At 54.9% G+C, this 13,240-nt stretch overlaps 2 protein-coding genes across 2 annotated transcripts in view; one reads left to right on the forward strand and one right to left on the reverse strand.

The window, feature by feature from the left end:
* The window catches only part of psen2 (presenilin 2), a 14,051-nt gene extending 12,887 nt beyond the window's left edge, over window positions 1-1,164 (forward strand). Inside the window, exons 11-12 of the mRNA XM_072462993.1 lie at window positions 182-297; window positions 511-1,164. Of these exons, the coding sequence (XP_072319094.1) occupies window positions 182-297; window positions 511-666 (272 nt within the window). The 3' untranslated portion in view covers window positions 667-1,164. The remainder of the gene's footprint in view (window positions 1-181; window positions 298-510) is intronic.
* A 43-nt stretch (window positions 1,165-1,207) lies between these two features.
* dpy30 (dpy-30 histone methyltransferase complex regulatory subunit) lies at window positions 1,208-4,792 on the reverse strand. The gene is made up of 4 exons (XM_072462994.1): window positions 4,739-4,792; window positions 3,821-3,861; window positions 1,676-1,857; window positions 1,208-1,379 (listed from the first exon to the last, which is right to left on the reverse strand). The coding sequence occupies exons 1-4, from the start codon at window positions 4,746-4,748 to the stop codon at window positions 1,307-1,309; spliced, it is 306 nt and encodes a 101-aa protein (XP_072319095.1). The 5' UTR covers window positions 4,749-4,792; the 3' UTR covers window positions 1,208-1,306.
* Between the last annotated feature and the right edge of the window lie 8,448 nt (window positions 4,793-13,240).

Below are 13,240 nucleotides of genomic sequence, written 5' to 3' on the forward strand. Positions count from 1 at the left end.
CTCAGGACCAGGAGGTTCACGGTTCAAACCTCAGAGCGGTCCAGACACAGGGAGTGTGTGAAAGCGCCTCAGGACCAGGAGGTTCACGGTTCAAACCTCAGAGCGGTCCAGACACAGGGAGTGTGTGAAAGCGCCTCAGGACCAGGAGGTTCACGGTTCAAAGCTGGTGTGTTGTGTGCAGGAGGCGTGAAGCTGGGCCTGGGGGACTTCATCTTCTACTCGGTGCTGGTGGGTAAAGCTGCTGCCACAGGGGGCGACTGGAACACCACGCTGGCCTGCTTCGTCGCCATCCTCATCGTGAGTTTGTGTCGCTTTCACATCAGTTTGTAACGGTTTGTAACAGGGACGTCAACGTTATTAATAATCGTACTACTCAACGACTTTGGTGTAAAAAATACAATTTGCAGTTGTACATTAGTTTGTTGTGGTCACATGATCACTGACTGATCCGTCTCCCCCCTACCTCTCCTTCTCCCCCCTGTTGTCTCTCCCCCCTCGTCTCCCCCTCAGGGCCTGTGTCTGACTCTGGTGCTTCTGGCCATCTTTAAGAAGGCTCTTCCCGCTCTTCCCATCTCCATCACCTTCGGCCTCGTCTTCTACTTCTCCACGGACTTCCTGGTCCGGCCCTTCATGGACAACCTGGCCAATAACCAGTTCTACATCTGACGCAAGCCCCGCCCCCCGAGCACAGCTGGGAACAAGCCCCGCCCACACATTACTGACTCTTAAAGCTCCTGTTTCAGTCCTGCAGATTCAAGGACATGTTCACGAGTCACTTTGCAAACAAAATTACAAAATGTGAGTTTAATGAGATTTATTTTAAATCTTTGTCACTCTAAAGCCACTGAGACCTGCTGACAGACCCATCACAAGGATCTGAGTCGCATTTATTACACTTTGAGTCAATACATGAGGCCAAAGTTGAATTTTTGGGCAAATTATCAGTCAGATTTAGTCAAAAACCTCTGGAAATGTTTGTGCAGGAAATGAAGCAACATAAACCTGCTCTGTCCATTTTTCACATTTAAATGTCATAAACATGATGAAAAACTTGTGATACAATAGTTTCTTACATTATATTTGTGACTATTTGCTGTCTCAACTACAAAGTGCAGTTCTGACAGACCACCACAAGATGGCGCCAGTTCTAACGAATAACGACTTTTATTCAGACGGTTTATTTCATTTAGTTAAATATTGTTTGTGATTAGAATAAACAGACGTGGTGTGGACATCGAGAGACGGTTTATTTTACAGACAGTTTTAAAAAAAAAGGACAAAAGTGAGTTTTCCAGGAGAAAAATGTTCAGGTTCTATCTTCAAACTGGGATTTATTCTTCAGTAAAAATGTGGCCAAGTATTCGATCGGGTTTGGAGGTCTGCAAGAGAGAAACCATATATATATATATATATATATATATATATATATATATATATATATATAGAGATAGAGATAGAGATAGAGATAGAGATAGAGACAGAGAGACAGAGAGACAGAGAGAGAGAGAGAGAGAGAGAGAGAGAGAGAGAGAGACAGAGAGAGACAGAGAGAGACAGAGAGAGACAGAGAGAGAGAGACAGACAGACAGACAGACAGACAGACAGAGAGAGACAGACAGACAGACAGACAGACAGACCAGAGAGATGAAGGAGAGAAGGGGGCGGGGCCTCTCACCTCTCCTTGGCGAGCACAGACAGCCCCTGCAGGAGGATGGGCACCACCGTCTGGTCCAGATACGCTCTGGTGGGTAAAGCCTGAAGATCCACCTTCTGCTTCTTCTCCCCAGACTTCTCTCCATCCAGCGCCCTCTGCAGGCTGTCTGTGAGGCCGAAGTCTGCATGAGGGTTCTCCGAGACCTGGAGAGAGAAACATGACTGAAACAAGACTGAAACAAGACTGAAACAAGACTGAAACAAGACTGAAACAAGACTGAAACAAGACTGAAACAAGACTGAAACATGGACTGAAACATGGACTGTCTGTGAGGCCGAAGTCTGCGTGAGGGTTCTCCAAGACCTGGAGAGAGAGACACTGAAACTCACCCAGTGTCAGTGTGACTCACTGGAGTGTCAGAGTGAGAGTGTCAGTGTGACTCACTGGAGTGACAGAGTGAGAGTGTCAGTGTGACTCACTGGAGTGACAGAGTGAGAGTGTCAGTGTGACTCACTGGAGTGACAGAGTGAGAGTGTCAGTGTGACTCACTGGAGTGACAGAGTGAGAGTGTCAGTATGACTCACTGGAGTGACAGAGTGAGAGTGTCAGTGTGACTCACTGGAGTGACAGAGTGAGAGTGTCAGTGTGACTCACTGGAGTGTCAGAGTGAGAGTGTCAGTGTGACTCACTGGAGTGACAGAGTGAGAGTGTCAGTGTGACTCACTGGAGTGTCAGAGTGAGAGTGTCAGTGTGACTCACTGGAGTGTCAGAGTGAGAGTGTCAGTGTGACTCACTGGAGTGACAGAGTGAGAGTGTCAGTATGACTCACTGGAGTGACAGAGTGAGAGTGTCAGTGTGACTCACTGGAGTGACAGAGTGAGAGTGTCAGTGTGACTCACTGGAGTGACAGAGTGAGAGTGTCAGTGTGACTCACTGGAGTGACAGAGTGAGAGTGTCAGTATGACTCACTGGAGTGACAGAGTGAGAGTGTCAGTGTGACTCACTGGAGTGACAGAGTGAGAGTGTCAGTGTGACTCACTGGAGTGTCAGAGTGAGAGTGTCAGTGTGACTCACTGGAGTGACAGAGTGAGAGTGTCAGTGTGACTCACTGGAGTGTCAGAGTGAGAGTGTCAGTGTGACTCACTGGAGTGTCAGAGTGAGAGTGTCAGTGTGACTAACTGGAGTGAGAGTGTCAGTGTGACTCACTGGAGTGTCAGAGTGAGAGTGTCAGTGTGACTCACTGGAGTGTCAGAGTGAGAGTGTGACTCACTGGAGTGTCAGAGTGAGAGTGTCAGTGTGACTCACAGGAGTGACAGAGTGAGAGTGTCAGTGTGACTCACTGGAGTGACAGAGTGAGAGTGTCAGTGTGACTCACTGGAGTGACAGAGTGAGAGTGTCAGTGTGACTCACTGGAGTGTCAGAGTGAGAGTGTCAGTGTGACTCACTGGAGTGACAGAGTGAGAGTGTCAGTGTGACTCACTGGAGTGTCAGAGTGAGAGTGTCAGTGTGACTCACTGGAGTGTCAGAGTGAGAGTGTCAGTGTGACTAACTGGAGTGAGAGTGTCAGTGTGACTCACTGGAGTGTCAGAGTGAGAGTGTCAGTGTGACTCACTGGAGTGTCAGAGTGAGAGTGTGACTCACTGGAGTGTCAGAGTGAGAGTGTCAGTGTGACTCACAGGAGTGACAGAGTGAGAGTGTCAGTGTGACTCACTGGAGTGACAGAGTGAGAGTGTCAGTGTGACTCACTGGAGTGTCAGAGTGAGAGTGTCAGTGTGACTCACTGGAGTGTCAGAGTGAGAGTGTCAGTGTGACTCACTGGAGTGACAGAGTGAGAGTGTCAGTGTGACTCACTGGAGTGTCAGAGTGAGAGTGTCAGTGTGACTCACTGGAGTGTCAGAGTGAGAGTGTCAGTGTGACTCACTGGAGTGTCAGAGTGAGAGTGTCAGTGTGACTCACTGGAGTGACAGAGTGAGAGTGTCAGTGTGACTCACTGGAGTGTCAGAGTGAGAGTGTCAGTGTGACTCACTGGAGTGACAGAGTGAGAGTGTCAGTGTGACTCACAGGAGTGTCAGAGTGAGAGTGTCAGTGTGACTCACAGGAGTGACAGAGTGAGAGTGTCAGTGTGACTCACTGGAGTGTCAGAGTGAGAGTGTCAGTGTGACTCACTGGAGTGTGTGTCTCCATTGGCTGCTCGGCCTCGGTGTGATCTGAAACAAACACTCTTTAGTCAAGTTTAGACAACACGTCATTTCACCTTTAGCACTTTAAACGAGTGCAGTTTACACTTATGTCACGTGTTCAGTGCAGTTTACACTCATGTCACGTGTTCAGTGCAGTTTACACTCATGTCACGTGTTCAGTGCAGTTTACACTTATGTCACGTGTTCAGTGCAGTTTACACTCATGTCACGTGTTCAGTGCAGTTTACACTCATGTCACGTGTTCAGTGCAGTTTACACTCATGTCACGTGTTCAGTGCAGTTTACACTCATGTCACGTGTTCAGTGCAGTTTACACTCATGTCACGTGTTCAGTGCAGTTTACACTCATGTCACGTGTTCAGTGCAGTTTACACTCATGTCACGTGTTCAGTGCAGTTTACACTTATGTCACGTGTTCAGTGCAGTTTACACTCATGTCACGTGTTCAGTGCAGTTTACACTCATGTCACGTGTTCAGTGCAGTTTACACTCATGTCACGTGTTCAGTGCAGTTTACACTCATGTCACGTGTTCAGTGCAGTTTACACTCATGACGTCACGTGTCAATAAAGTTCTCGGAGCTTCTGTTTGATGAAAGTGTCGGTGTCTCGCGGCTTGAGGCGCGCGCGTTAAACGCGTCACGTGGTCACTATTAATGCGCAAACAGGAGAAATGACGCGCTCGTGTGTTTGCGGCTCCGCAGCGTCGCGCCCGCGCTAAGCGCGTGTCTGGGGCGCGTGCGCTCACAGTTAAACCTTTAATTAAACCTTTAATGAGTCAAACTGTGTTCAAGTGACGTTTGTGACGCAGATGAAGCGCGCGCGGGTGAAAATGCCGCAGATTAAAGACAAAAACCGCCGCAGCTCTGGAACAATGAACTCACCGTCCGCCATCTTTGTTGTGGATGCTTACGTAAGAGACGCCGGGCTTACGTCACTTACGTCACTTCCGGCTATGGCAGTGGAGACACGCCCCCTGCTGGAGGTTCACGTGAAAATGAAAACGCGCGATATTAAATCATGGATGTATTGTAATATCTGGATAGGGCGTGGCCCATGGGCGTGGCTCGCCGCAGCATGTCGCAGACGCCCCCAGTGGCCACTCCAGTGGTACTGCATCGTGCGTCCACAGAGCGCAATGTAACTCAAAACTGCTCGTGTTCGGCTGACAGGGACCTACAGCTGACAGGGACCTACAGCTGACAGGGACCTACAGCTGACAGGAACCTACAGCTGACAGGGACCTACAGCTGACAGGAACCTACAGCTGACAGGGACCTTCAGCTGACAGGAACCTACAGCTGACAGGGACCTACAGCTGACAGGGACCTACAGCTGACAGGGACCTTCAGCTGACAGGAACCTACAGCTGACAGGGACCTACAGCTGACAGGGACCTACAGCTGACAGGGACCTTCAGCTGACAGGAACCTACAGCTGACAGGGACCTACAGCTGACAGGGACCTTCAGCTGACAGGAACCTACAGCTGACAGGGACCTTCAGCTGACAGGAACCTACAGCTGACAGGGACCTACAGTTGACAGGAACCTACAGCCTCCTACAGCTGACAGGGACCTTCAGCTGACAGGAACCTACAGCTGACAGGGACCTTCAGCTGACAGGAACCTACAGCTGACAGGGACCTACAGCTGACAGGGACGTAGAGCTGACAGGGACGTGGAGCTGACAGGGACCTACAGCTGACAGGGACGTAGAGCTGACAGGGACCTACAGCTGACAGGGACGTAGAGCTGACAGGGACCTACAGCTGACAGGGACCTTCAGCTGACAGGAACCTACAGCTGACAGGGACCTTCAGCTGACAGGAACCTACAGCTGACAGGGACCTACAGCCTCCTACAGCTGACAGGGACGTAGAGCTGACAGGGACGTGGAGCTGACAGGGACCTACAGCTGACAGGGACCTACAGCTGACAGGGACGTAGAGCTGACAGGGACGTAGAGCTGACAGGGACCTACAGCTGACAGGGACGTAGAGCTGACAGGGACCTACAGCTGACAGGGACCTACAGCTGACAGGGACGTAGAGCTGACAGGGACGTAGAGCTGACAGGGACCTACAGCTGACAGGGACGTAGAGCTGACAGGGACGTGGAGCTGACAGGGACCTACAGCTGACAGGGACGTAGAGCTGACAGGGACGTAGAGCTGACAGGGACGTGGAGCTGACAGGGACCTACAGCTGACAGGGACGTAGAGCTGACAGGGACCTACAGCTGACAGGGACGTAGAGCTGACAGGGACCTACAGCTGACAGGGACCTACAGCTGACAGGGACGTAGAGCTGACAGGGACGTAGAGCTGACAGGGACGTAGAGCTGACAGGGACCTACAGCTGACAGGGACGTAGAGCTGACAGGGACCTACAGCTGACAGGGACGTAGAGCTGACAGGGACGTAGAGCTGACAGGGACCTACAGCTGACAGGGACCTACAGCTGACAGGGACGTAGAGCTGACAGGGACCTACAGCTGACAGGGACGTAGAGCTGACAGGGACCTACAGCTGACAGGGACGTAGAGCTGACAGGGAAGTAGAGCTGACAGGGACCTACAGCTGACAGGGACCTACAGCTGACAGGGACGTAGAGCTGACAGGGACGTAGAGCTGACAGGGACCTACAGCTGACAGGGACCTACAGCTGACAGGGACGTAGAGCTGACAGGGACCTACAGCTGACAGGGACCTACAGCTGACAGGGACGTAGAGCTGACAGGGACCTACAGCTGACAGGGACCTACATCTGACAGGGACGTAGAGCTGACAGGGACGTAGAGCTGACAGGGACCTACAGCTGACAGGGACGTAGAGCTGACAGGGACGTAGAGCTGACAGGGACCTACAGCAGACAGGGACGTAGAGCTGACAGGGACGTAGAGCTGACAGGGACGTAGAGCTGACAGGGACGTGGAGCTGACAGGGACCTACAGCTGACAGGGACGTAGAGCTGACAGGGACGTAGAGCTGACAGGGACGTAGAGCTGACAGGGACGTGGAGCTGACAGGGACCTACAGCTGACAGGGACGTAGAGCTGACAGGGACGTAGAGCTGACAGGGACGTAGAGCTGACAGGGACGTGGAGCTGACAGGGACCTACAGCTGACAGGGACGTAGAGCTGACAGGGACGTAGAGCTGACAGGGACGTGGAGCTGACAGGGACCTACAGCTGACAGGGACGTAGAGCTGACAGGGACCTACAGCTGACAGGGACGTAGAGCTGACAGGGACCTACAGCTGACAGGGACCTACAGCTGACAGGGACGTAGAGCTGACAGGGACGTAGAGCTGACAGGGACGTAGAGCTGACAGGGACCTACAGCTGACAGGGACGTAGAGCTGACAGGGACCTACAGCTGACAGGGACGTAGAGCTGACAGGGACGTAGAGCTGACAGGGACCTACAGCTGACAGGGACCTACATCTGACAGGGACGTAGAGCTGACAGGGACCTACAGCTAACAGGGACGTAGAGCTGACAGGGACCTACAGCTGACAGGGACGTAGAGCTGACAGGGAAGTAGAGCTGACAGGGACCTACAGCTGACAGGGACCTACAGCTGACAGGGACGTAGAGCTGACAGGGACGTAGAGCTGACAGGGACCTACAGCTGACAGGGACCTACAGCTGACAGGGACGTAGAGCTGACAGGGACCTACAGCTGACAGGGACCTACAGCTGACAGGGACGTAGAGCTGACAGGGACCTACAGCTGACAGGGACCTACATCTGACAGGGACGTAGAGCTGACAGGGACGTAGAGCTGACAGGGACCTACAGCTGACAGGGACGTAGAGCTGACAGGGACGTAGAGCTGACAGGGACCTACAGCAGACAGGGACGTAGAGCTGACAGGGACGTAGAGCTGACAGGGACGTAGAGCTGACAGGGACCTACAGCTGACAGGGACCTTCAGCTGACAGGGACCTACAGCTGACAGGGACGTAGAGCTGACAGGGACGTGGAGCTGACAGGGACCTACAGCTGACAGGGACCTACAGCTGACAGGGACGTAGAGCTGACAGGGACCTACAGCTGACAGGGACCTACAGCTGACAGGGACGTAGAGCTGACAGGGACGTAGAGCTGACAGGGACCTACAGCTGACAGGGACGTAGAGCTGACAGGGACGTGGAGCTGACAGGGACCTACAGCTGACAGGGACCTACAGCTGACAGGGACGTAGAGCTGACAGGGACGTAGAGCTGACAGGGACGTGGAGCTGACAGGGACCTACAGCTGACAGGGACGTAGAGCTGACAGGGACCTACAGCTGACAGGGACGTAGAGCTGACAGGGACCTACAGCTGACAGGGACGTAGAGCTGACAGGGACCTACAGCTGACAGGGACGTAGAGCTGACAGGGACGTAGAGCTGACAGGGACCTACAGCTGACAGGGACGTAGAGCTGACAAGGACCTACAGCTGACAGGGACGTAGAGCTGACAGGGACGTAGAGCTGACAGGGACCTACAGCTGACAGGGACCTACAGCTGACAGGGACGTAGAGCTGACAGGGACCTACAGCTGACAGGGACGTAGAGCTGACAGGGACCTACAGCTGACAGGGACGTAGATCTGACAGGGACGTAGAGCTGACAGGGACGTAGAGTTGACAGGGACCTACAGCTGACAGGGACCTACAGCTGACAGGGACGTAGAGCTGACAGGGACGTGGAGCTGACAGGGACGTGGAGCTGACAGGGACGTAGAGCTGACAGGGACGTAGAGCTGACAGGGACGTAGAGCTGACAGGGACCTACAGCTGACAGGGACGTAGAGCTGACAGGGACGTAGAGCTGACAGGGACGTAGAGCTGACAGGGACGTAGAACTGACAGGGACCTACAGCTGACAGGGACGTAGAGCTGACAGGGACCTACAGCTGACAGGGACGTAGAGCTGACAGGGACCTACAGCTGACAGGGACGTAGAGCTGACAGGGACGTAGAGCTGACAGGGACGTAGAGCTGACAGGGACCTACAGCTGACAGGGACCTACAGCTGACAGGGACGTAGAGCTGACAGGGACCTACAGCTGACAGGGACGTAGAGCTGACAGGGACGTAGAGCTGACAGGGACCTACAGCTGACAGGGACGTAGAGCTGACAGGGACGTAGAGCTGACAGGGACCTACAGCTGACAGGGACCTACAGCTGACAGGGACGTAGAGCTGACAGGGACGTAGAGCTGACAGGGACGTAGAGCTGACAGGGACGTGGAGCTGACAGGGACGTGGAGCTGACAGGGACGTAGAGCTGACAGGGACGTAGAGCTGACAGGGACGTAGAGCTGACAGGGACCTACAGCTGACAGGGACGTAGAGCTGACAGGGACCTACAGCTGACAGGGACGTAGAGCTGACAGGGACGTAGAGCTGACAGGGACGTAGAGCTGACAGGGACCTACAGCTGACAGGGACGTAGAGCTGACAGGGACGTAGAGCTGACAGGGACCTACAGCTGACAGGGACGTAGAGCTGACAGGGACGTAGAGCTGACAGGGACCTACAGCTGACAGGGACGTAGAGCTGACAGGGACGTAGAGCTGACAGGGACCTACAGCTGACAGGGACGTAGAGCTGACAGGGACGTAGAGCTGACAGGGACCTACAGCTGACAGGGACGTAGAGCTGACAGGGACGTAGAGCTGACAGGGACGTAGAGCTGACAGGGACGTACAGCTGACAGGGACCTACAGCTGACAGGGACGTAGAGCTGACAGGGACGTAGAGCTGACAGGGACGTAGAGCTGACAGGGACGTAGAGCTGACAGGGACCTACAGCTGACAGGGACGTAGAGCTGACAGGGACCTACAGCTGACAGGGATGTAGAGCTGACAGGGACCTACAGCTGACAGGGACGTAGAGCTGACAGGGACGTAGAGCTGACAGGGACCTACAGCTGACAGGGACGTAGAGCTGACAGGGACGTAGAGCTGACAGGGACGTAGAGCTGACAGGGACCTACAGCTGACAGGAACCTACAGCTGACAGGGACGTAGAGCTGACAGGGACCTACAGCTGACAGGGACGTAGAGCTGACAGGGACGTAGAGCTGACAGGGACCTACAGCTGACAGGGACGTAGAGCTGACAGGGACGTAGAGCTGACAGGGACCTACAGCTGACAGGGACCTACAGCTGACAGGGACGTAGAGCTGACAGGGACGTGGAGCTGACAGGGACGTGGAGCTGACAGGGACGTAGAGCTGACAGGGACGTAGAGCTGACAGGGACGTAGAGCTGACAGGGACCTACAGCTGACAGGGACGTAGAGCTGACAGGGACGTAGAGCTGACAGGGACGTAGAGCTGACAGGGACCTACAGCTGACAGGGACCTTCAGCTGACAGGAACCTACAGCTGACAGGGACCTACAGCTGACAGGGACGTAGAGCTGACAGGGACGTGGAGCTGACAGGGACCTACAGCTGACAGGGACCTACAGCTGACAGGGACGTAGAGCTGACAGGGACCTACAGCTGACAGGGACGTAGAGCTGACAGGGACCTACAGCTGACAGGGACGTAGAGCTGACAGGGACCTACAGCTGACAGGGACGTAGAGCTGACAGGGACCTACAGCTGACAGGGACCTACAGCTGACAGGGACGTAGAGCTGACAGGGACCTACAGCTGACAGGGACCTACAGCTGACAGGGACGTAGAGCTGACAGAGACCTACAGCTGACAGGGATGTAGAGCTGACAGGGACCTACAGCTGACAGGGACGTAGAGCTGACAGGGACGTAGAGCTGACAGGGACCTACAGCTGACAGGGACCTACAGCTGACAGGGACGTAGAGCTGACAGGGACCTACAGCTGACAGGGACGTAGAGCTGACAGGGACCTACAGCTGACAGGGACGTAGAGCTGACAGGGACGTAGAGCTGACAGGGACGTAGAGCTGACAGGGACCTACAGCTGACAGGGACCTACAGCTGACAGGGACGTAGAGCTGACAGGGACCTACAGCTGACAGGGACGTAGAGCTGACAGGGACGTAGAGCTGACAGGGACCTACAGCTGACAGGGACGTAGAGCTGACAGGGACGTAGAGCTGACAGGGACCTACAGCTGACAGGGACCTACAGCTGACAGGGACGTAGAGCTGACAGGGACGTAGAGCTGACAGGGACGTTGAGCTGACAGGGACGTAGAGCTGACAGGGACGTAGAGCTGACAGGGACCTACAGCTGACAGGGACGTAGAGCTGACAGGGACGTAGAGTTGACAGGGACCTACAGCTGACAGGGACCTACAGCTGACAGGGACGTAGAGCTGACAGGGACGTAGAGCTGACAGGGACGTAGAGCTGACAGGGACGTGGAGCTGACAGGGACGTAGAGCTGACAGGGACGTAGAGCTGACAGGGACGTAGAGCTGACAGGGACGTAGAGTTGACAGGGACCTACAGCTGACAGGGACCTACAGCTGACAGGGACGTAGAGCTGACAGGGACGTGGAGCTGACAGGGACGTAGAGCTGACAGGGACGTAGAGCTGACAGGGACGTAGAGCTGACAGGGACCTACAGCTGACAGGGACGTAGAGCTGACAGGGACGTAGAGCTGACAGGGACGTAGAGCTGACAGGGACGTAGAGCTGACAGGGACCTACAGCTGACAGGGACGTAGAGCTGACAGGGACCTACAGCTGACAGGGACCTACAGCTGACAGGGACGTAGAGCTGACAGGGACGTAGAGCTGACAGGGACCTACAGCTGACAGGGACCTTCAGCTGACAGGAACCTACAGCTGACAGGGACCTTCAGCTGACAGGAACCTACAGCTGACAGGGACCTACAGCTGACAGGGACGTAGAGCTGACAGGGACGTGGAGCTGACAGGGACCTACAGCTGACAGGGACGTAGAGCTGACAGGGACGTAGAACTGACAGGGACCTACAGCTGACAGGGACGTAGAGCTGACAGGGACCTACAGCTGACAGGGACGTAGAGCTGACAGGGACCTACAGCTGACAGGGACGTAGAGCTGACAGGGACCTACAGCTGACAGGGACCTACAGCTGACAGGGACGTAGCGCTGACAGGGACCTACAGCTGACAGGGACCTACAGCTGACAGGGACGTAGAGCTGACAGGGACCTACAGCTGACAGGGATGTAGAGCTGACAGGGACCTACAGCTGACAGGGACGTAGAGCTGACAGGGACGTAGAGCTGACAGGGACCTACAGCTGACAGGGACCTACAGCTGACAGGGACGTAGAGCTGACAGGGACGTAGAGCTGACAGGGACGTAGAGCTGACAGGGACGTAGAGCTGACAGGGACCTACAGCTGACAGGGACCTACAGCTGACAGGGACGTAGAGCTGACAGGGACCTACAGCTGACAGGGACGTAGAGCTGACAGGGACGTAGAGCTGACAGGGACCTACAGCTGACAGGGACGTAGAGTTGACAGGGACCTACAGCTGACAGGGACCTACAGCTGACAGGGACCTACAGCTGACAGGGACGTAGAGCTGACAGGGACCTACAGCTGACAGGGACCTACAGCTGACAGGGACGTAGAGCTGACAGGGACCTACAGCTGACAGGGATGTAGAGCTGACAGGGACCTACAGCTGACAGGGACGTAGAGCTGACAGGGACGTAGAGCTGACAGGGACCTACAGCTGACAGGGACGTAGAGCTGACAGGGACCTACAGCTGACAGGGACGTAGAGCTGACAGGGACGTAGAGCTGACAGGGACCTACAGCTGACAGGGACGTAGAGCTGACAGGGACGTAGAGCTGACAGGGACGTAGAGCTGACAGGGACGTGGAGCTGACAGGGACGTAGAGCTGACAGGGACGTAGAGCTGACAGGGACGTAGAGCTGACAGGGACCTACAGCTGACAGGGACGTAGAGCTGACAGGGACGTAGAGTTGACAGGGACCTACAGCTGACAGGGACCTACAGCTGACAGGGACGTAGAGCTGACAGGGACGTAGAGCTGACAGGGACGTGGAGCTGACAGGGACGTGGAGCTGACAGGGACGTAGAGCTGACAGGGACGTAGAGCTGACAGGGACGTAGAGCTGACAGGGACGTAGAGCTGACAGGGACGTAGAGCTGACAGGGACCTACAGCTGACAGGGACGTAGAGCTGACAGGGACGTAGAGCTGACAGGGACCTACAGCTGACAGGGACGTAGAGCTGACAGGGACGTAGAGCTGACAGGGACGTAGAGCTGACAGGGACCTACAGCTGACAGGGACGTAGAGCTGACAGGGACGTAGAGCTGACAGGGACGTAGAGCTGACAGGGACCTACAGCTGACAGGGACGTAGAGCTGACAGGGACGCAGAGCTGACAGGGACGTAGAGCTGACAGGGACCTACAGCTGACAG

Source organism: Eucyclogobius newberryi, unplaced genomic scaffold, assembly GCF_026437365.1.
Source record: "Eucyclogobius newberryi isolate DKJ021-1_F unplaced genomic scaffold, fEucNew1.0.hap1 SCAF_4, whole genome shotgun sequence".
Classification (NCBI taxonomy): domain Eukaryota; kingdom Metazoa; phylum Chordata; class Actinopteri; order Gobiiformes; family Gobiidae; genus Eucyclogobius; species Eucyclogobius newberryi.